The sequence below is a fragment of the Phodopus roborovskii genome, unplaced genomic scaffold (assembly GCF_943737965.1).
Source record: "Phodopus roborovskii unplaced genomic scaffold, PHOROB, whole genome shotgun sequence".
Lineage (NCBI taxonomy): Eukaryota > Metazoa > Chordata > Mammalia > Rodentia > Cricetidae > Phodopus > Phodopus roborovskii.
Genome location: NW_026126480.1, coordinates 35,567,737 through 35,589,633, shown reverse-complemented (window position 1 = coordinate 35,589,633; position 21,897 = coordinate 35,567,737). Strand labels below are relative to the sequence as shown.

General features: G+C 49.9%; 1 protein-coding gene across 1 annotated transcript; it reads left to right on the top strand.

Annotated features, from left to right (window-relative positions):
• Positions 1–4,297: 4,297 nt before the first annotated feature.
• On the top strand, positions 4,298–19,803 carry Mvp (major vault protein). Its single transcript, XM_051192997.1, is given in 16 exon segments — positions 4,298–4,316; positions 5,125–5,274; positions 5,417–5,612; positions 8,926–9,049; positions 9,160–9,296; positions 10,664–10,753; positions 11,000–11,236; positions 13,327–13,608; positions 14,322–14,566; positions 14,641–14,838; positions 16,894–17,280; positions 17,855–17,971; positions 18,396–18,522; positions 18,973–19,161; positions 19,536–19,616; positions 19,618–19,803. Coding segments are annotated over 15 exon segments (2,709 nt in total). The 5' UTR covers positions 4,298–4,316; positions 5,125–5,149; the 3' UTR covers positions 19,792–19,803.
• Positions 19,804–21,897: the final 2,094 nt, after the last annotated feature.

Here is a 21,897-nt window from a genome sequence, read left to right as displayed (position 1 = left end):
TAGCCTGGGCTAGCAATGTCACCTTCACACCCAGAGTGGCTCAGAGTCTTTGATACATTGTGAGAACTTTGAAAAATATTGGTGCTCAGACCCTACCTAATACCAAAAAATCTAAATCCCCAGATTTACAGGGCTTTAGGAATCTCCAGGGGAAAGCCAGGAAGTGGTGGTACATAACTTTAATCCCAGCACTCAAGGAACAGAGGCATGGAGATTTTTGATATGAGTTCGAGGCCAGCCTGGTCTACAGAGCTAATTCCAGGACAGCTAGGGCTGGTACACAGAGAAACCCTGTCTCGAAAAACAAACAAACAGACAAACAAAAAAGAAACCCCAGGGGAGATGGCTCAGCAGCTAAGAGGTCCTGCTCCTACAAACGACCTGAGTTCAACTCCTAGCACTTACATGCACATACCCACACAGGGACACATCCAGGGGTCCTTTACCTCTGGCTTAGTATTTGTTTGAGACATGGTCTCATTATGGAGCCCTGGTTGGCCTGCAACACACTATGTAGACCAGGCTGACCTCCATCTCACAGAGACCTTCCTAGTAACAGGCCAACAGCTTTATATCTCTGTATGTTATTTGGGGCTGGTGCAGCTATGGGACCAGGCTGGCAGGAAAACGGCTCATAACACCTTCCCACGTCTGTCTCCCAAATATTGAGGTTAAAGGCAAGTGCCACCATGCCTAGCATATTGCTGCCTTTTGAGGGCCTTGACTTAACAGAAGTAAAAAGCGGGAACTCTGAGATTTGTGTTGGGGACATAAGGGCCATGAGGGCTCCAAGGGAATTGACTGTGGTCATAGTTGAAGGCTCAGCTGTGGGGCGTGGCAGGGAGTGGAAGGAATTGAAATGGAACCCTTGTGCTGAAGCAGGGGCTTGGCCTCAGAACAAAGCCGGAATGCAGCCTCATTAGCTTTGAGGAAGGCTCTTGCTGAGTCACTAAGCTGGGAGAGGCTCTCAGGCCCCCTGACTGTTCCCAGCTGGGGTGACAGATGGTAGAGAGGCCTCAGTCTTGGGGAGTCGGGCATTGTACAAGGAGGAGCCAATAGAGGCTGTGCCTGGAACCTACTCCCACCTCAGAGGACATACTACAGTACCCTTCTTCCGGGTGGGGCTTCCAAACCCTGCTGGCATCCCAGGCCCTTCCTCTTGTCCCATCTGGTTCCCTGGCCGGGCTCCTCCCTTGCAATGAACCTGCAGAGGATCCCCAGGAGAGATGCTCTAACTGTGGGAGCCGCTGCATTGCTGAGCCCTAGTGCTCAGCCGGCTATGTTGCTGTAAGACTTACCTCCTTCCTCACCAGCAGACAAGTGAGAGTTGAGCCCTAATGCCAGCTGGGGAAGGAGGCCCAGACTGCACCCTTCCCTCACTGGGTTAGGAAAATTGGGACTTGGGCTATATCTATTCTCAGTAGTAAACACAGTGCTGGTGAAAAGCCAGGCTTGGCTCTGGCTGCTTTCTGTACAAACATGTCATCACAGTGCTGGGAAAAGACTGTCAGTCATTCCAACTTTGAAATTGAGGAGGCGGATAGAAGAACAAAGGACTCATCTAAGGTCACCCTTCCAAAAGGAGGAGCCAGGTGATGGTGAACTGGTGCACATCTTTGATCCCAGCACTCAGGAGGCAGAATTAGGGGGACCTCTGAGTTTGAGGTCAGCCAGGGGTACACAGAAAGAAAAAAGAAGAATCACAGGTTAAGTGGCCCCAAGCTTACTGAGTCTTGAACATTGTTTCCCCCAGAACGGGACCCCATTTCATATCCTGGAGCAGCTAGAATAGAGGCAAAGCTAAGCCCAATGAGCAGTGACAGGGAGGGCTCAGGGCAGAAGGTTAAGTGGGGACAGAGCCTGGAAGTCTGAGCCTGGAGAAGGTTCCCTCCTGAGAATCAGGGAACTTAGCCTCCTGTGAAAAGGGAGCCCAGGAAAAGATGTAGGTCAAATCCCAACATGGCTGCAATGTTAAAGAAAGAGGCAGTGTGTTAGTTATTGTTTGTGTTGCAAGGACAAAATCCCACAAATGCAACTTCAGGAAGGACTTGAATTTTTCATCATTTGAGGGTGCAATCATCATGCCTAATGGCATGGCAGCAGAACCCTGAAACAGCGGTCATACTGTACCTACTAGCTGTCTGGAAACAACTGGATGCCACTGCCTGCTTTCTCCTTTAGAGCTAGTGTGAGCCCCAAGCCCATGGAGTGATGGTTGGGCTTCATCTTCCCATATCAGTTAGCCTAGTCTAGGAAATCCCCCCACAGCCACGTCCTGGGCATTGTCTGCTAGGTGGTTCTTTCTAGATGCTGGCAGTCAAGTTGGCTGCATCCCTCTCGTGTGGGAAGCTTACCAGAAAAGCATGGGAACTATAGCCTTGGGCCAGGGGACTGGTTTGGCTTAAAGTGCTTGACATTCAAGTGAGAGGACCTGAGTTCAGTCCCCAGCACCTAAGTAAAAGCTAAACACTGTGATTGTAGCCAGACTCAGGGTGTGAAGGCACATAAATTCCTGGAGCTTGCTGGCCCATAGCTATGCCTGCTGGAATTGGCAAGCCACTAGTCCTAAGGATGTTTTGTTTTGTTTGTCTCAAAAAACCCAAGGTGGGACAGGAGAGATAAGGTAAAGGTACTTCTGCTAACCCTGACAGACTGTTTGGCCCACATGGCAGAAGAAAAGAACCAACTTTACTTCCATAAATTGTCCTATGACTTTTATAGGCAAACATATCCACTAAATAAAGTTTAATTTAATAATTTTTTTTAAAAGTAGATGTCACCTGAAGATAACACTCAGGGTTGACGACTGTGACGACTGTAGCCCCACATGCTCCTACACACCCCAAACAACAGACAAGAACTTTGTGTCTTTCTGTCTTGAGATAGGGTCTCATGTAACCTAGGTGGCCTCAAACTTGCTGTGTAACTAGGGGTTACTTTAGACTCCTGATCCTCTACCTTCTGAGTACTGGGATTGCAGATGGAAGCCACCATGCCAGTCTGTGTGGTGTTGCCATTTGAACCCAGGGCTTCAGGCATGATAGGCAACTGCTCTACCAACTAAGCCACATCCCTGATCCAACCCAAGCCTTCTGAATCCAGGTCCCTAATGATGTTGCCGGTGTTTCTAACTGCCTTTACAGAAAGAAAAGACCAGCCTGGGATGTAGCTCAGTGCTAGAGTTTGTCTAGCATTTGTGAAATTCAACTCTCAACTCTGTTAGAACAATTGAAAATAGTAACAACAATAATACATTTTTTTAAAAAAGAATCAGACATTGCCTCAGGGCTCTAGTCCTGATAACACCACTTCTTGTGTGACCCTGAATGACTCATAATCTCTATCTGAGTCACAACTACTTAGAGCTATAGTATCCAAATGGCAAAATGGCATCAGTCAGCCACAATGACCTACTTAAATTAAAATTTAAAAATTTCCCCCCATGTTGGGGACTGAGCCTTGGGCCTAGTGCTCTATTGATGAGCCACACTGCTAGCCCCTCAAATTTAAAATAAAAAAGTTTCCTGGGAATGTGTTTTAATTTGCATTTTGTTGCTGTGATAAACCATGATGAGGAAACATAACTTGGGGAGGAAAGAGTTTATTACATCTTGCAGGTTAGATTCCAACGCACACACACACACAGAGGCATGCAATCAGAAGGAAGGGAGAGAGGAAGGAAGGAGAAAGAGGTCAGGTATAGTTTCTGGGTAAAGGCTCTGTATTGCCTAGCAAACTTAATTGCCTTTTTTTTTTTACTCAAACAGACTTATCCAAAGTCCAAAGGGTGCTGGGTATAAGTATGGGCAGTGATAAGGGTGTGACACTCACAAATAAGCCAAGCACTGAGTGAAACCACCCGGGATTCAGAGGTAAATAGGATGGAGTGGGTAGACACCAACGCCCACCATTTGCCCTCTTTTCCTTTCCTTCCCTGATCCTACCTGTAATACTGTGACATCGAGACAGCAAGAGCATCCACAGACCAGAGACCTAGAAGGGTGCGACCAGAGTGCTTTGGTGCATTGTGAACCCACCTGGCTTGGGTCTTTTCTGTGTTAGGGCCCCACTTCTGAAAGGTTCGCCTCAGGACTACTTAGAGCACAGGAAAGGGGGAGGGGTGCAGACAGACATCCAAATACAGGCGGACCTTCATGAGTCACGGAGACTCTGGAGAAGCCAGCAAGCTTCACAGAGCCACGACTCCCTGGTGTGTGCAGGACAGGGCTGCATGCTTGTGTCCCAGAGCGATCTGCTTGCTCTGCTTGGTCTGGCTGCCTGCTACACCTTAGGAACTGGGAACCTTTGATCCACAGGTAGTGTGGAGGGAGTGGACTGGAGTGAGGGAAGTAGCAGCGCCTCTGGGCTTCTGTGTGTAACTGAAGCAAGCAGAGGTGAGTCGGGTGGGGATAAGAAAAGGAGAAGCAGGGATGGCAGAGCCTGCCTTTTATTCCAAGAGACTGAGACAGGAAGACCAGGAGCTCAGAGTCAGCTTAGGCTATAGAGCCCGGCAAGCAGGAAGAGGGTGGTGGTGGAGGAGCTCCGAGAGATGGCTCCGTGGTTAAGAGTGCTTGCAGGGGATCCAAGTTTAAGTCCCAGTGCCCACACTGCGTGGCTCACAGTTACCTCTAACTCCAACTCCAGGGAGTCTGACACCCTCTTTTGACCCCTGTCGGGCACCAGGTACACATACATACACGCAGGCAGACATTCATACACACAAAATAAATCATATATATATTATTTATATATGAAAAAGAAGAAGAAGAAGAGGGGCAAGAGAGATGGCTCAGCAGTAGAGGACCCAAATTCAGTTCCCAGCACCCATGTGGTGGTTCCAGCCACTACTAATTCTAGTTCCAGGGGATCTGGCCTCTGGGGGTCCTGCATGCAAGCGCACTGTGCACATAAGCCCATGCCAGCAAATACGCATGACATGAAATAAAGTATCTTACTTCTAAAAGCAGCCGAGGAGGAGGAAGTGGGAGCAGGAGGGTGAAGAAGGGAATACAATACCTGGGGAGCTGGGAAGGGGAGGCCATCTTTGATCTGCCCTGCCTAGTCCCAAATGCCCTGTGTTTATCTTTTGTCTTCTCTACCTGTCCTTCTTCATGCTGCAATCAGGTTTGCCCGGGGCTTGGGGTTTACCATGGCAACCGAAGAGGCCATCATCCGCATCCCCCCATACCACTACATCCATGTGCTGGACCAAAACAGCAATGTGTCCCGTGTGGAGGTCGGACCAAAGACATACATCCGACAGGACAATGAGAGGTTGGTATAGAGCTGTGCCAGCTGAGGAGAGCCTGGCTGACAGAAGTGACCCTTGCCTAGGTGTCTGGGAGGGTTACCTTGCTTTTACTGCCTCCTTTGGGACAGCATCCGGGTCCTCACACCCCTTCTTACATTACAACAGGGTACTATTTACCCCAGTGCGCATGGTGACAGTTCCCCCGCGCCACTACTGCATAGTGGCCAACCCTGTATCCAGAGATGCCCAGAGCTTGGTGTTATTTGACACCACGGGGCAAGTTCGGCTTCGCCATGCTGACCAGGAGATCCGACTGGCCCAGGACCCTTTCCCCCTGTACCCAGGGGAAGTGCTGGAAAAGGTACCTGGCTTTGCTCCCTTGAGCCAAACTCTGCCTGCTCTGCTCCTACTCCTAGGGCTCCTCCCTGCCTTCCACTGGGAAAACAAAGGGCCTGCGGGAAGGGCTAAGGGGGGGGATGTTTACAGATTCTCACCAGGGGCAAAGTTGACTCAAGGCTCCTTCACTCCAGCTACTCTGCTCTCCATACACACTTCAGACAGACTCGCCCTTATGTTACAAGATCCATGTCTAGATGCCTGTGCCTGTTGCAATGGTGCATGGACAGAGGACAGAGAGGAAGAGAGAGAGAAATAAAAAAAAAAAAATCTAATGAAACTAGAAATAATGAGGAATGATTAAGATAGCAATCGTTAAAGAATCTGAGTGAAGCGCGGTGCACACCTTTAACCCCAATACTCAGACACAGAGGCACCTGAATCTCTGAGTTCAAGGCCAGCCTGAAACTGATGGAGTTTCAGGACAGCCAGAGCTACATGGTGACACCCTATCTAGAAAAAAAAAAACAAGCAAATAAATCTGTCCTCTTGTCTTAGCCCCAGCTAGCCGAGCCCTGCTCTGGGGGAGGAGTACTTGAAGGAATGAGTGTGGAGTTTTGAAACCCTGGAGCCTGAAGAGCAAAGCTTGCCACCCCTGCCTCACTTTTGCCTCTCTCCCCTGCAGACTCCCAGAGGCGGCGCCCTCACACTCAGACCAGGAGGGCTGGGGATCACAGAGAAGGGCTGCCCATCGGGACCAATGGTCACGCTCGTCCATAGTGCCACCTTTGCTGGTGGCATGAGAGACATTTTCTGATTCAGCCTCCTCCTTAGCCGTGACCATGACAGCAGCTTGGCCTTGGCCTTTCCTTTTTGTTTTCTTTGTTAGTTTGTCCTTGGTTTTGCTTTGTTTTTGAGACAGGGTCTTACTTTACCATGTAACGCTGGCTTGCTTAGACTCTCTGGGTAGACCATGCTGGCCTTGAACTTGTGGTAATTCTCATGATGCAGGTTCCCAAGTACTAGGATTACAGGTCTAAAGTACCACATTCAGTTCCAGGTCTTTAAAAAAAAAAAAAAAACCAGAATATTTTATGATGGTGATGTGTGTGTGAGAGAGAGTGGGGGGATCAGACACTGATAGAGCATATGTGCAGATAGAGGGTAACTAGAGAGTCAGCTCTCAACCCTACCATGTGGGTGCCATTACATACTGAGCTGCCTTTCCAGCTCCCCCAGTTTTTTGTCTTATTTTGAGATAGTAGTCCTGGCAGGTCAGAAGGCAAAGATCCACGGGCCTCTGGCTCCCAAGTGTTGGGATTAAAGGAGTATGACACCGCACCTGGCCGCCCCCAGATTTTTAGAAACTGATGAGACTTGCCAGGTGGGAGGGTGTGCACGTTAATTCTTTGTAGGCTTTCCTAATGGCCCTGTAAATCTGTTTTCTAGATATCTATGGCTTTCTCTCTCCTGTCTGCTCTTTCTTAGCAACCCCTACTTGACATCTCTAAGTTGCTCCTTCACAAACACCTCTGTCCCCACATCCCACCTCCACTACCTCCACTGAACTTCCCTTGGCAAAGGCCTAAGACAAGCCAGGCGTGTGGTGCCTGCCTGTCATCCCAGAGTTTGGGAGGCTGAGGGAGGAGTTCTAGGCCAGCCTTGTGTCCACTGTGTCTCTGTCTCTGCTGCTTTCTCATTCTGTCCTGAGCCGGCTGTGCAGCCTCCTGTGCCTGTGTCCTTCACTACTCAGGGCTGATATATAGGACGCCTGGCTGCAGCTGGGCGTGCTCTTCTAGAACAGCCTCGCGTTAGACATCTGAACTTCCCAACCCCTAGTTCTCTTCTTCCATATTCTCAGCATTGATGAGGATATCACATGGTAACCTGGTACCTAAACTGGACACCTGTAGGGGCACAGGGATACCCTGGAAAGAATCCATCCGCATGTGGACCATTATGAAGGTGTTACTATCATCCTAGTAGTTTAAAAGGGACATGGCGGGGAGTCACCATGGCTTTGTGGTGAAGCAGACGGAGGTGACAGGGAGATGTGCAGGCATGTGCCTTGGAAAGCAGAGGCAGGAAGACGGTGATTTGGTGATTTTGAAGGCAGCCTAGGCTAGACAGAAGCTGATAAGGGGTCTGCCTTTGTCCAGCTCAGTGTGAGGCCAGGGGTAAAGTGACCTCCCACCTTCTGCAGCCCAGGCTAGTCCATGGAAGGGAACATGGGCCTTACCTTGGGCTTATATCTCCACTCCATTCAGTAACAGTTATGTGGCTTGCCCCACCCCCAACATGTCTGTCCTGCCTCTTTTAGAATATTTTCAAAGACTAAATCAAGCTGCATTTGTACAGACATTTCTACAAACGTTAAGGCTGGTCAGTTTTTGTAAGGCCTCCCCTTCCTGCAGGAGGGAATCCTGTGAACATGAGACAATCCTGAAGCAAAGCCACAAGATTACAACCTGCGTTGATAGCACTGATATAGACCTATTTTCCTTCTTCTCCTCCTACTCTCCTTCCTTCTCCTTCTTCTTCTTTTGTTTTTTATTTTTGTTTTGTTTTGTTTTTGAGACAGGGTCCCATGTAGTCCAGGCTGACATAGAACTTTCTGAGTAGCTGAGGATGGTCTTGAACTTCTGCCTCTCTTGTTGGCATTTCTCAGGTGCTGTGATTGTGAGCGTGCTCTACTATGCCCAGTTTTATGCTTATACTTCCAAGTTCTTTCTAGAGCAGTGGTTCTCAACTGTCCTAATGCTGGGACCCTTTAATCCAGTTCCTCATGCTGTGGTGATCCCCAGCCATAAAATCATTTCATTGCTACTTCATAACTGTAATTTTGCTACTGTTACGAATTGTAATGATAATATCTGATATGCAGAATGTCTGACATGTGGCCCCATGAGGTCACAACCCACAGGTTGAGACCTGCTATTCTAGAACATAGGGTCCTGCCGTTGTCATTATTCAGCCTCCTAAATGTCTCTCCTAATTTCCCACCAGTAGTTCTCCTCACTCTTGTTTTTGATAGAGGACAGTGTTCTTGGCTCATCAGTGATGACATCCTGATTAGTTCTTCAGCTCAGGTGGCCTTAGGCCCACCCCTAACTTGTATATTCCACTATGGTTTTAATGGCGATGCACCAAGATGGGCTCTGTGGGGCTGGATGTGTGACTCAGTGATTGAACACTTCTTTGGCATTCTCAAGGTCCTGATTTGACCCACAGCAGTGCAGACCCCCCAAAGGTTGAGGCTATGGGCTCTGATCTCCATAGTATCAGGTTTGAACCCTGGTGTCACAGCTCGAACACTCCATGACCCTCTTCCCCTGTAGGACATCACCCCGCTGCAGGTGGTTCTGCCCAACACTGCTCTGCATCTCAAGGCGTTGCTAGACTTTGAGGATGAGAATGAAGACAAGATCATGGCAGGAGATGAGTGGTTATTTGAGGGACCTGGTGAGTGACATCTCCATCTCTTGGTCTTTGTCTGGGCCAGGGCTTCCTGTCTTCCTACCATCACCCTGACATTTTTGACTGTCACCATTGGCTTCCTCCCCTTTCCCCAGGCACCTACATCCCCCGGAAGGAAGTGGAGGTGGTGGAGATCATTCAGGCCACAGTCATTAAACAGAACCAGGCTCTGAGGCTAAGGGCCCGCAAAGAATGCTTTGACCGGGATGGCAAGCAGAGGGTGACAGGTGAGGTCAACACAGGGTACTGCTAGAAAGTGGAGAGGAAGGGCTCTCTGCAGGGAAATCAAGAGAAATCCTGAAAAGCCAGGTCAGAGTTCTCCCCTGGTGTCTGTCTGTCTGTCTGTCTCTGTGGGGGGTTTGTTTTTGTTTTTTATGGTTTTTTGAGACAAGGTTTCTCTGTAGGCCAGGCTGGCCTGGAATTTAGAGATCTGACTGCCTCTGCCTCCCAAGTGCTGGGATTAAAGGTGGGCACCACCACGCAGCCTGCCTCTGCCTTTCATTGTTCTTATTGTTGATTTTAAGATTTTAAAACAATATATATCATTACCCTGTTTTTATGTGATGAGTGTTTTGCCTGCGTGTGTGTATGTCTGTGCACCACTTTTGTGTCTGGTGCCCATGGAGACAAGAAAAAGGAGTCAGAGCTCCTAAAACTGGAGTCTCAGACAGTTGTGAGGCACCATGTGGGTGCTGGGAATTGAACCCAGGTCCTCTGGAAGAGCAGCCAGTGCTCTTATCCTCTGGGCCAGGCAAGAGGCTTCCACGCCTATTGTTTTTTCAGATAGTATCTCACGTAGCCCTGGCTGACCTGGTATTCCTCATGTAGTCCAGGATGGTTTCAGACTCTTGGCAACCCTTCCGTCTCAGCCTCCTGAGTGCTGGGATTATAAGTACACCACCATGTCTGGCTTTTTCTGGTATTTCTAGAGCTCTTGGGGTCTGTCTGTTGCTGCTTGTACATGTACTTCCATGCTCACTCTTCCCTAGTCTTGACCCTGCAATCTCACCATGACAGCATAGTCTTACCCTCCCCAGTTTGTTACAGTTGCTTTGGTTTTCCTTTCTCTGTGTAGCCCTGACTGTCCTGGAACTCTCTGTGCTGGTAGACATGCTTGCTGCTCCAATAACCAAAATGATATTCACAGGCCTAGGAGAGGCCCTTCTGCCCATTGCAGGGGAATGAAAAATTAAGTCCTCACTGCTTACAGACAGCATTACAGGGTGTGGCTGTAGCAGTGCCTTGGCATTCTAGAACAGCCTTTGTAGGTTTTTGGTTTTTGCCATTTGAGATGGGTCTCTCTATGTAGCCTAGGCTGTCCAAAAACTCCTGATCCTCCCACCTTAATCTCACGAGTGCTGGGATTATGGGTATGTGCCACTATGCCCAGCCTCTAAAAGGTTGCTGTTGTCTTAATCCTTTTGGGATAGAGGTGAGTTTTCCTCTGGCCTCATAGAAAGGACTGGCTGCAAGGACCTTGTCAGGTGCTCAGCCTTGGGGGTCTGTGGCATTTCTTCTGTCCTGTCTCTTAGGATGTGTTGAGAAGCCAATGGTGTGGGCTAGTTGTATTGACTCCTCCCTGCTTACCACCCAGGTGAGGAGTGGCTGGTCCGATCCGTGGGTGCTTATCTCCCGGCTGTGTTCGAAGAGGTACTGGATCTGGTGGATGCTGTGATCCTTACAGAAAAGGTTTGTGCCCTGGGTGTGGGGTAGGAGTTGGCTAGGTAGTGCTCAGAGGCAGATACCATGCAAGGAAAGGAAAAGCTGCACCCCTGAGGTCACAGGAAAAATAGGCCAGATCTGCAGAGGACAGCCCTGAAGCATCCTCCCGGGCAGGTAGTCCCTGAGAACTGAGATAGTTAGAGGCCTGTGGTGTTAGCACCCGGATCCCGGTGGGGGGAGGCCTCCACAAACACCCCGTGTTTTCTCCTGCAGACAGCACTTCACCTCCGGGCTCGGCAGAACTTCAAGGACCTTCGGGGAGTGGCCCACCGTACTGGGGAGGAATGGTTGGTGACCGTCCAGGACACAGAAGCCCATGTGCCTGATGTCCATGAGGAGGTGCTGGGGGTGGTACCCATCACCACTCTGGGACCTCGACATTACTGTGTCATCCTTGACCCAATGGGACCAGATGGCAAGAACCAGCTGGGACAAAAGCGTGTTGTCAAGGTAAGCCACTCTCTTCCCCAGAGCTTGTGAGGATCAAGGCCCTTGAGCCACACCAGGCCTTGGAATCTCTCTCCTTTCACTTCTTCTAAATAGCACACACATCCTTGAAACCCCTCTAGTGCTTTTGTACACTTAGGTCTATACTCCTGACACTCTGTGTTTGGTTCCCCTAGTGGCCCTGGGTTTCTTCCTCAGACTTTATGTGCATGCTGCTGCCACTTCTGGGAACTTCTGCCCCATCTGAAGTTCCTGGGATTTGCTCCTCTATGCTCCAGAACCTTTGTCCCCAGTATAAGACACATCTCACAGCCTCTCCCCATGCTCTCTCCTGCCCTTCCCTGTCTTCCCCTGCCTCCTGTGATAACTTAGCAAGCTAAGAAGGCAGGGACTAGACAGTTTGGGGTTTAGGTGAATGAGATGTCTACTGAAGTTACTCAACTAGACTGCTGTCCTAGCTCCTTGGAGAGAATGTGGAAGCAAAGCCAGAAACTATGTGTGTGGCGGTGCACCAGACGGGGTTAAAGCAACAGGATAGGGAGCTCTGGGCCACCCTGGATATGTGAGATGGTGTCTAAAAAGAGAAAAGGAAAGAAAAGGATGGGGGCAGCTAGCAAAAGTCAAAACAACCCTTATAGGATACGGTGGCTGACATCCTTAATCCCAGCACTCAGGAGGCAGAGGCAGGCCAGTCTGTGAATTCCAGGCCAGCCTGGTCCACATAGTGCGCTCCAGGCCAGCCAGAGCTACTTAGTGAGATCCAGTCTCAAAAACAACCAAACAAAACAACCCAAATGTCTATCATTTGATGAATGTGGCATATTGATATGGTGGAATTTTAAAAGAAGTTTTCCTTTATAGCACAACAAAGATTGAAAACAACAGCTAAGTGAAAGAAGCCAGACTAGATATTATACGATTCCATACATGTGAAATCTCCAGAATATATAAAGACAGAGGACCGGGAAGTAGACTGTGGGTGGGTGGGAATAGAAGGAAGTCGCAGGTACAGGCTTCTTTTCAAGGTGATAAAAATATTCTAGACTTATACAGTTGAGACAGTTGAATAATTCTGAATCTACTGACATGAATTGCATACTCTAAATGGGTAAAGCTGTGGGTTATATCACAATAAAAACACAATCCGGAGTTGAGGGGCAGTTCAGTTGGTAACTTGCTTGCTGTGAGGACCTGAGTTCAATGTACTTGGGAGGCAGAGGCAGGCGATGTGTGAGTTTGAAGCCAGCCTGGTCTACAGAGCAAGTTCCAAGACAGGTTCCAAAGCAATACAGAGATACCCTGTCTCAAAAAAACAAAATAAATAAAATAAAATATAAGCTGAGACAGATGTGGCATGCACTCAAGAAGCTGAGGCAGAATGGCTGTGAATTTGAGGCCAACCTGGGCTACACAACAAGACCCCTTCTCAAAGCCAGTGAAGAATGTACCTGTAGCCCCACCTACTTGGGAGCCTGATACAGGAGTCCGGAAATCCAAAGCCAGTCTGGGCAACATGGCAAGGTCCCATATTATCAACACCACCAACAAACAGCATAGGTTAGGTAGCAGGTCAGATTTGACCCGATGGCCAGAGTTTGCCCACCCTCAAGTTTCACCATATCAAGAAAACAAACAAGGGAGAAATGAAAAGCAACAATAGGTTAAATATATATCATTTCTTTGTAGCCATTTTATTTTCTTTGTGGATTCTTTGTTGTGGCTTTTGTGACATGGTTCTCACTTTGTTACTCAGACTAGTCTTGGACCCAGGATGATCTTTCTTTAGCTTCCCAGGTGCACAGACATGTGTGCTGCACCCAGCTTAGGGTAATTCTTGCCTTTTTAGCCTGAGGACCTGGGTCCCAATTGTTTACCAGGTGAGCTGCCAGCATTTGTCCAGACAAAAAGACAGGGACTATGATGGGGATGTGCTTTGGGCTTCTGTCTTCAGCACAAGTCCAACACAGTGTGTAGATGGGAGAGTACCACCAGAAGACCTCGCTCAAGGTCATGCAGAGGGGGCAGAGGAGGCAGCGTGGCTCTGCTATAGGCCTGAGTGGCACCATGTACTAACTGCCCTTCTTTCCCACTAGGGAGAGAAGTCGTTTTTCCTCCAGCCAGGGGAGAGGCTGGAAAGAGGCATCCAGGATGTGTATGTGCTGTCAGAGCAGCAGGGGCTGCTGCTGAGGGCACTACAGCCCCTGGAGGAGGGGGAGGGCGAGGAGAAGGTCTCCCACCAGGCTGGAGACCGCTGGCTCATCCGTGGACCCCTGGAATATGTGCCATCTGCAAAAGTGGAGGTGGTGGAGGAGCGTCAGGCCATCCCTCTGGACCAAAATGAGGGCATCTATGTGCAGGATGTCAAGACTGGGAAGGTACCCACTGGGGGATGGGAGGTACCAGAGGTGGCTTCCTCTGGGCAAGCAGGTGATATGCTAATGGGAAGAGGCAGGTTTGGGGAAGACTCCAAGAGTGGCTGTCTGACAGATGTGAGGTCATTTCATACTCCATTTGCCGTCTTTGTGCTAAATGTCTAATTTTACGTTTTAGAGTTCCCAGCTGAGAGTTAGGACAGGGTTCCGCCATACTTCAGATGTGGTCCTAGCATAGAGATCTCACAGCAGTGTGACCCACATCTCGGAAGACTTTCTTTATGCTGCTTCACCTAAAACCTTGACCTTGGTTTGACTGAGGATTGCATTGCCAACCTCTTTCCCTGAGAATCTGATGTTGAAACAATTCAGTCCAAGACGGTGTTAGTGTATATGAGGTGCTTCCAAGGATCACATCTGTGGCTCCATCAAGGAAAAGCCTAGAAATAATATCAAGCACTTAATACATACCAAGTGCTGATCTTTGAATTAGACTTGTGAACCCTCCTCACTGTGTAACCCCAGACAGGAGGCCCATTATACGGATGAGGAAAGTAAAGCATAGCTTGAGAAAACACCTAGCAGATGGCAATCAAGCTTGAGTGTAGCCTTTCTGCAGAGACCTCCTTTAACCAGGATATCCCTGGGCAGGGTCCACTCAGGACTGCTAGGGGTGACATCCTCCCTCTTACCCTCTCTGAAAATACCTTCCCTAGGTGCGGGCTGTGATTGGAAGCACCTACATGCTGACCCAGGATGAAGTCCTATGGGAAAAGGAGCTGCCCCCTGGAGTGGAGGAGCTGCTGAATCTGGGGCATGACCCTCTGGCAGACAGAGGTCAGAAGGGCACAGCCAAGACCCTACAGCCCTCAGCTCCAAGGAACAAGACGCGGGTGGTCAGCTACCGTGTTCCACACAATGCAGCAGTACAGGTGTATGACTACAGAGCCAAGAGAGCCCGGTGAGCCAGCAGAAGTCCTCTGCAGGGTCCCGAGGGATGCTCCCAGGGAGTCTGACCTCTGCCTCTCTCTACAGTGTGGTCTTTGGGCCTGAACTAGTGTCCCTGGATCCTGAGGAGCAATTCACAGTATTGTCCCTTTCTGCTGGGCGGCCCAAGCGTCCACACGCTCGCCGTGCACTCTGCTTGCTGCTGGGGCCTGATTTCTTTACTGACGTCATCACCATTGAAACTGCAGATCATGCCAGGCTGCAGCTTCAACTTGCCTACAACTGGTAAGACTGGGGGCCGGGAACAGCCTCAGGGACAAGGAGGGATAGAAGGCAGGTCTTGATGCCCTAGACCACAAGGAAGCTTGTTTAGAAAATATGGGGAGGGTATGGTCTAACCCTCACCCTCTAGGGTGAGGACTTCAGAGCCCCAGTAAAAGGGCATTACTTAACCACACTTCCATTGTTTATCACTACAAGTTGTTTTTTGTTTGTTTGTTTGTTTATTGTTGTTTTTGAGACAAGGTTTCTCTATAGCCCTGACTGTCCTGTAACTAGCTCCATAGACTGCCTCAAACTCACAGAGATTCACCTGCCTCTGCTTCTCCAGTGCTAGGACTAAAGGTGTGAGCCACCATTCCCAGTTTCTGCAAGGTTTTAAAAGAATAGTTTTTTTTTTTTCCTTCAATCAATGGGCATGAACATTGTGAACATGTGATCAGAACATACTGCTGGGTCTTGTCCCAGCTGTGTTATTTGCTGTCTGGGGACCTGCATGAGGAACATTGTGTTTTCCTCCTTTTCCCTAACTGGAAAATGAAGTTTACCTACTTCACAGAGCACTGAAAGGTGTAATGAAAAATTAAATGCTGGGATGCTGGGGGCAAGGGAGTAACTTTTCTTCAGTAATGTAGCCACCTATAAGTTGCCCATAGGCCAATAAATGACTTCATACCAATGTTCGTGCACACAGCTCTTATTAAACTCAGTGGGCCATTAAAAGAAAAAGGCTATAATTAAAAAAATATGTATTTTCCAGTTGGCCATTAAAAAAAAAGTCATGGGTATCGCGGTAAATAAGGATCAGGATAAACAAATAGGCCGAATAGATGTTTATTCAGGGAGAAATAACTTACAACCTAGACAGATGAACACCAGGAAATTCACCCCATCCTCTCCTGTCCGAGTCACGCCAGAAATAGAGCGCCTTTCCTGGCCCCCTCCGACCTCTTTCCACAGGTCACTCCGCCCATGGCTCCACCCCCAATGGGCGTGGTCAGTGCCACAGAACTATCTCACTACACATGGGGGGCTGGAGAGATGGCTCAGTGGTTAAGAATACTAGCTTGTCTTCCAGAAGTTCTGAGTTCAATTTCCAGCAACCACATGATGTCTCACAATCATTTGTAATAAGATCTGCCCTCTTCTGGCCTGCAGGAATACATGCAGACAGAGCACTGTATACATAATAAATAAACATATATTTAAAAAAGTTTAAAAAAAGTCATGGAACTAGGAGTGAGGTTGGGAAGGAGTCCAGGGGGAGTGAGAAGGAGAATAAGAGAAGGTAATGGGGTAAATGTGATCAAAATAGATTATAAACATGTATGAAATTGTGAAATAATAAGTAAAAAACTATTTCTCAAAAGAGCCAGCAGGGGGTGGGTAGAGGGCACAGCAGGTTAAGGCCCTTGATGTACACACCTCAGTTCCAACCCTGAGCCCACAGAGGTGGTAGAGAGAACTGATTCCACAGCTACCCTCTGACCTCCATAGGAAGGCCATGGCCCCCAACACTGCACATAAACACACACTGGTGTGTGTGTGTGTGTGTGTGTGTGTGTGTGTACACCATCAGAATAGCACGGGCTGTAACCCCAGCACTCAGAAGGTAGAAGCAGGGGGATCAGATATTCAAGGCCCGTGTCAGCTAAAAGAGCTCAGAGCCAGTGTGGACCTCCTATGTGAGGCCCTGCCTCCAGGAGTCACCTGAAGAAATGGTGCTCACCAGCATCTGGCCAACAGCTAGCACTATGACCAAGGCAGTCGACAGGTTACAAGCACAGATCGTAGAGTCATCTTGCCTAGACTCAAGTTCTGGCTTGCCACATATGATATGACTTTGAGTTTAACGCCCCTTACCCTTTATTTCCTCTTCTGTAAAATAGGAGAATAGGCATCTCCACCCTAGGGACTGTGAGGATCCAACGGGAGCATAGGTGCTTGCTGGGCACAATTAACATCCCACTGTAGGAGGATGGGTGCTGAAATGCTGCTCAGAAGGGCTATCATTTCTTGTGGGAAAACGGCTTCCCTGTCCTGGACCTCTTTTTTCCACAGGCACTTTGAACTGAAGAACCGGAATGACCCTGAAGAGACAGCAAAGCTTTTCTCCGTGCCTGACTTCGTGGGTGACGCATGCAAGGCCATTGCATCCCGAGTCCGAGGGGCTGTAGCCTCTGTCACCTTCGATGACTTCCATAAAAACTCAGCTCGTATCATTCGCATGGCTGTTTTTGGCTTTGAGCCATCTGAAGACTCAGGTCCTGATGGCACACTCCTGCCGAGGGCTCGTGACCGGGCCACCTTTCCCCAGAATGGGCTGGTGGTCAGCAGTGTGGATGTGCAGTCAGTGGAGCCTGTGGACCAGAGGACCCGGGACGCCCTCCAGCGCAGTGTCCAGCTAGCCATTGAGATTACCACCAACTCCCAGGAGGCAGCAGCCAAGTGAGTGGTGCAGGGGGCAGGGGAAACATCTCAGGCCTAGTGCCTGCCAAGATCTGAATGAGACACGGCATTCAAAATGGTCTGCTTGCTGCCATCTGGTCCCCAGGGGTTTATTCTTTACCCAGCATGACTATTAAAACAGGTGGCATTCCTGCTTCTATGGCTTCCCACTCCTTCCAGGGCCTTCCAGGCTCTCCAGGACAGGGAGGCCTCCCTGTCCCCAACCTGCAGCTTGGTCCCACCTTGGGCCTTTGAAACTTCTTTGCCTAGTATCTTTTTCAGCCCTAAGGTTCCCTCCTTGGAGAGCCCCTTACTTTCTCACTGGTCCACTTGCTCCCAGGTGCTCATCAATGTCGGAGAGTGCCTAGCTGACTCTCTTCCCACGGGAGAGTGCTTCCAGGAGAAGCATGGGTATCAAGCATGTGTGTCTTCCACAGGCCTAGAGCCACACCATGGCTGCTTGCAGCTTGCTCATTGTTCTGGGCCCAGGTGTATGCTGAGTGCTTGGGAGGGGACAGGGTCAGTCTCTCCTCCAGGCACCCCTTTCTCAGCCCTGGCTCCTGCTCTTACCTAGGCATGAGGCTCAGAGACTAGAGCAAGAAGCCCGTGGCCGGCTTGAGAGGCAGAAGATCTTGGACCAGTCAGAAGCTGAGAAAGCCCGAAAGGAACTCTTGGAGCTTGAGGCTATGAGGTGGGTCAAGAAACGGAGGTGTGAGAAGACCAGCCGGTCTGAGGGTCTTGGCAAAGCTGCTGACTCAAGCAGGGGTCAGGGTAAGAGGCAAGCAGAACATGCTTCCAGGCATAAATCAAGACCAAGGAAGGGCAGGGATGTGGCTTAGTAGTAGAGCACTTGCCTATCATGAGCAAGGAAGGCCCTGGGCTTCATCCCCAGTATTGGAAGAAAATTAAAACTTATGGCTCAGCAAGATGACACAGTGGGTAAGTCACTTGCTGCCATGTCTGATGACCTGAGTTCCAGGGACCCACATAGTGGGTTCTCAGAAATTGTCTGTCCTCTGACCGTCATCGTCATACCTACGTCATGGTGCCTCCCTCAAGCACCTGGTTGGGCGGGCTTTTCTTCTAGGCCTCCCCTAACTCTGTTTCCTCTGCAGCATGGCTGTGGAAAGCACTGGAAATGCCAAGGCAGAGGCCGAGTCCCGTGCAGAGGCCGCCCGGATTGAAGGAGAAGGCTCTGTGCTGCAGGCCAAGCTCAAGGCGGAGGCGTTAGCCATTGAGACGGTGGGTTGGGGTTGCTGCTGGAGAGAGGCCTTGGGGCCTGGGAGAGGCCTCTTCATTAAAGGCCCTGAAACCAAGTGGGATACCAAGTAGGTAGCAGGACATAAAGCACAGCTCAAGGTCCCAGTGGTTTACAAAGGCCTCTGTCCTGTAGCAATTGGTGCACATTCCCAGAGGGGGGTTATTACAGCCATTCCACAGATGAGCACTGAAGCGCTGCCCCCTTTGTTGTGTGTTTTACATCTGTGACCTCATTTCACGCTTGAGGCACATGTCACCTCCAGTTTACGCCGAGGCTTGAATTAGGGGGCTCCTCCGTAAGAGCCACCAGCTAAACAGTGACATACCTGGGGTTTGCACCTGAGGTTCCCTCAGGGTTGCTGGCTTGGGTGAGTGGCCCGGCCAGTTCCTGGGCCACAAGACCTCAAGCTAGCCTGGTCTTCCCCCTTCCAGGAGGCAGAGCTGGAGCGAGTAAAGAAAGTACGAGAGCTGGAACTGATCTATGCCCGGGCCCAGCTGCAGCTGGAAGTGAGCAAGGCCCAGCAGCTAGCTGACGTGGAGGCAAAGAAGTTCAAGGAGATGACAGAAGCTCTGGGCCCTGGCACCATCAGGGATCTGGCTGTGGCTGGACCAGAGATGCAGGTGAGAACAGAAAGACACGGGAGGAGAGTGGATGTTTGCTTTGGAGACCAGAAGGTAAAAGGCAAACCCGTGTGGGGAAATGTTGGAGGGTGGAAAGGGGTTTGGGAGCGAACTGTCCCTTGACCTGCCATTGAGCACCGCGTAATGCCACACCCAAACCGAGCACTGTCCCAGCACTGCTAGGGGGACAGTGACAGGCGAGGCTTCAGAACTTTAAAGAAAGTCAGGAAGGCTGGTGCGATGGAAAGACTGACAGTGAGTCTTCAAACACCACTGGTTTAGGAGGGCCGCTCTGAGGGCCAGCTCCCCAGGGAGACAGCTGAGATAAGTTTCTGAAGCATCTTCTTGCCTGGCTTTGTCCTCCTACCCTGCAGGTGAAACTTCTTCAGTCCCTGGGCCTGAAGTCCACCCTCATCACAGATGGCTCTTCTCCCATCAACCTCTTCAACACAGCCTTTGGGCTGCTGGGGCTGGGCTCTGATGGTCAGCCGCCAGCACAAAAGTAAGGTGGCTGACCCAGCCTGGGGAAGGCTGACCTTTGCCCGTCCCCCCTGCTCCAGTCTCTTTGAAGCAGCCGCGCTGTGCCTTAGGTCGACACTGACTGCAATAATGATGGATAAAATAAAATGATAATTTTGGAAATTTAATTTTTTTTTCCTGTTACCTCTAGCCTGGGAGACAAGGGAGCTTACTGGTGAAGAGAAGATGGCCCTCCGATCTTGACATAATTATTAGAACTAGTCTGGTCTCCAAGGAAACAGTCAGGGAGAAAACTAACCCAAAGCCACAATGTTAAGCATGGGACCCAAAGCCTTCCAAGCCTGCTGTCCTTTTTTAGACTCCAAGTGGGAGGGGATAGTGCTGTAGGAGAGTTCTGTTGGGTCAGGCAAACTGGGACCACAATAGCTCACACTCACAGCTGTTTCTTCCATGAATCCTGGCCACCCAGTTGAGTCAGTCTTCCTGAGGCTGCAGAGCCCGCTCAGCTCGCCATTGGAGACTCTCCTTTGGCGCCACCTGCTGGCCTCACCAGGAGCCTGCAGCAGCAGCCGGTGCACCAGGCACCTGTGTACTTGTTCCCTCCTAGATAAGATAAGGCTATCAGACTGGGGAAGAGGACCCTGCCAGGGGCAGCAGGACCTAGAGAGCACTTTGAAGCCTCTGATCTGGGCTCCTTTTTTGGCTTTGTTTATTTTGTTTTGTCTTTATAGACAGGGTTTCTCTGTGTAGGTAGGTCTGGCTTTCCTGGAACTCGCTCTGTAGATCAGGCTGGCCTCCAACTCACAGAGCTCCGCCTGCCCCTGCCTCCCGAGTGCTGGGATTAAAGGCTCTTAAGGAGCATTGAGGTGCCTTCTTTCCTATCTGCCCCTCAAAATTTACTCAAACCTGTATTTGTTAAAACCGTGGGCTCAGTCAGCTTGGGAACACTGGTGGAGGCTTCAGGGGTGCTGGTGTTAAAGCAAAGTGGGGTTTTAGTGGTCAGTCCTTCCCGGTCACCACTGTGGAAGTAAAATGATCCTGGAGTGGACAGAAAAATTTGGCCCCTTTCCCTGAAAGTGACCCAGCCTCTCCCATCTCCTGCCATTTGTGAGATGAGCCTGTGGTTTCCCAGCTAAGCAAGGTTGGAGATAATGTTTCCGTTCCTTTTTTCTCACTGGAGGAGAGCATCTTTCATGGGCCTTGCTTCTTCCCAAGTGCTTCTGAGGTGCATTTGTGTGGTCAGTGTCTCTACTAAAGTCTGAACTTGATGAGGTCAGGGTCCTGTCTATATCAACCCCCAGCACTGGGCTATTCTGGCTTGGCTGTGTGTGAGTCCCTACCCCCAACCCCCTGAGCCTTTCCTCAGAGAACTAATTAATTTAAAGTTCTTCAACTGGTACCTGCTGTCTATTAAATGCTGTGTATTAGCAAGGGCCTCTGGGGACAAGTGAGATTGTGCATGTCCCTTCAGGCCTCAGCTATTGGCTCCCAAGGCTGTCCTCTGACTGCTCTTGCCATTGCCATAAGCATACCACCTTGAAAACTTCACTTGGTCATTGCCTAACTTGGATCCTGGGCTCTATCCCTACCAGTCAGTCACTCAATGAAAATCCCTGACTCCCTTATCTTCCTCACTCTTGTAATGTTTAGTGGGAAAAGACTCTCTTATGCCCTCTCCCTATGGCAGTGTTAGGCAGGGAACCCAGGGCCCTCGCTGCAAATGCCCCCTCACTGAATTATACCCCCAGCATCCGGCATTTGCTTCTTTCCTTTCTTGCCTCCCCTTTCCTTCCTTCATCGCTTTCTTCCCTCTCTCTCCTTCTCTACCCACCCCATCCTCCTCTCTCTCACCTCTTTTCTTCCTTCCTTTGAGATAGGGTCTGAGCGTGAACTCAGTCCTCCAGCCTCACTATCCAGAGGGTTAGGGCCACTGGCATGTGTCCCCTGCTGTCTACCAGCTCCCTGCCCCTCTTCCCTTTGTAACCCCAGACCAGCTGCTTGTTGCTGGAGGGGACCCCAGCATGTGACCATTCTCATTTTAGACTCTAGTCACAATCCCAGGGAGGCCTGCTCCCCCTCACCATCTTCTCCCAGATGCCATCTCTACAGAGAACAACTCTTCATACCTCCTCTTCTCACCCTCCTCCTCCCCACCCACTTTTTCTCACCTCTTTGAAAAAAATAGAAGCAAATTGGGCAGGAAGGCTCTCTCCCTCCCAGGAGCTGATCAACAGAGCAGCTGAACTGTCTGTCCTA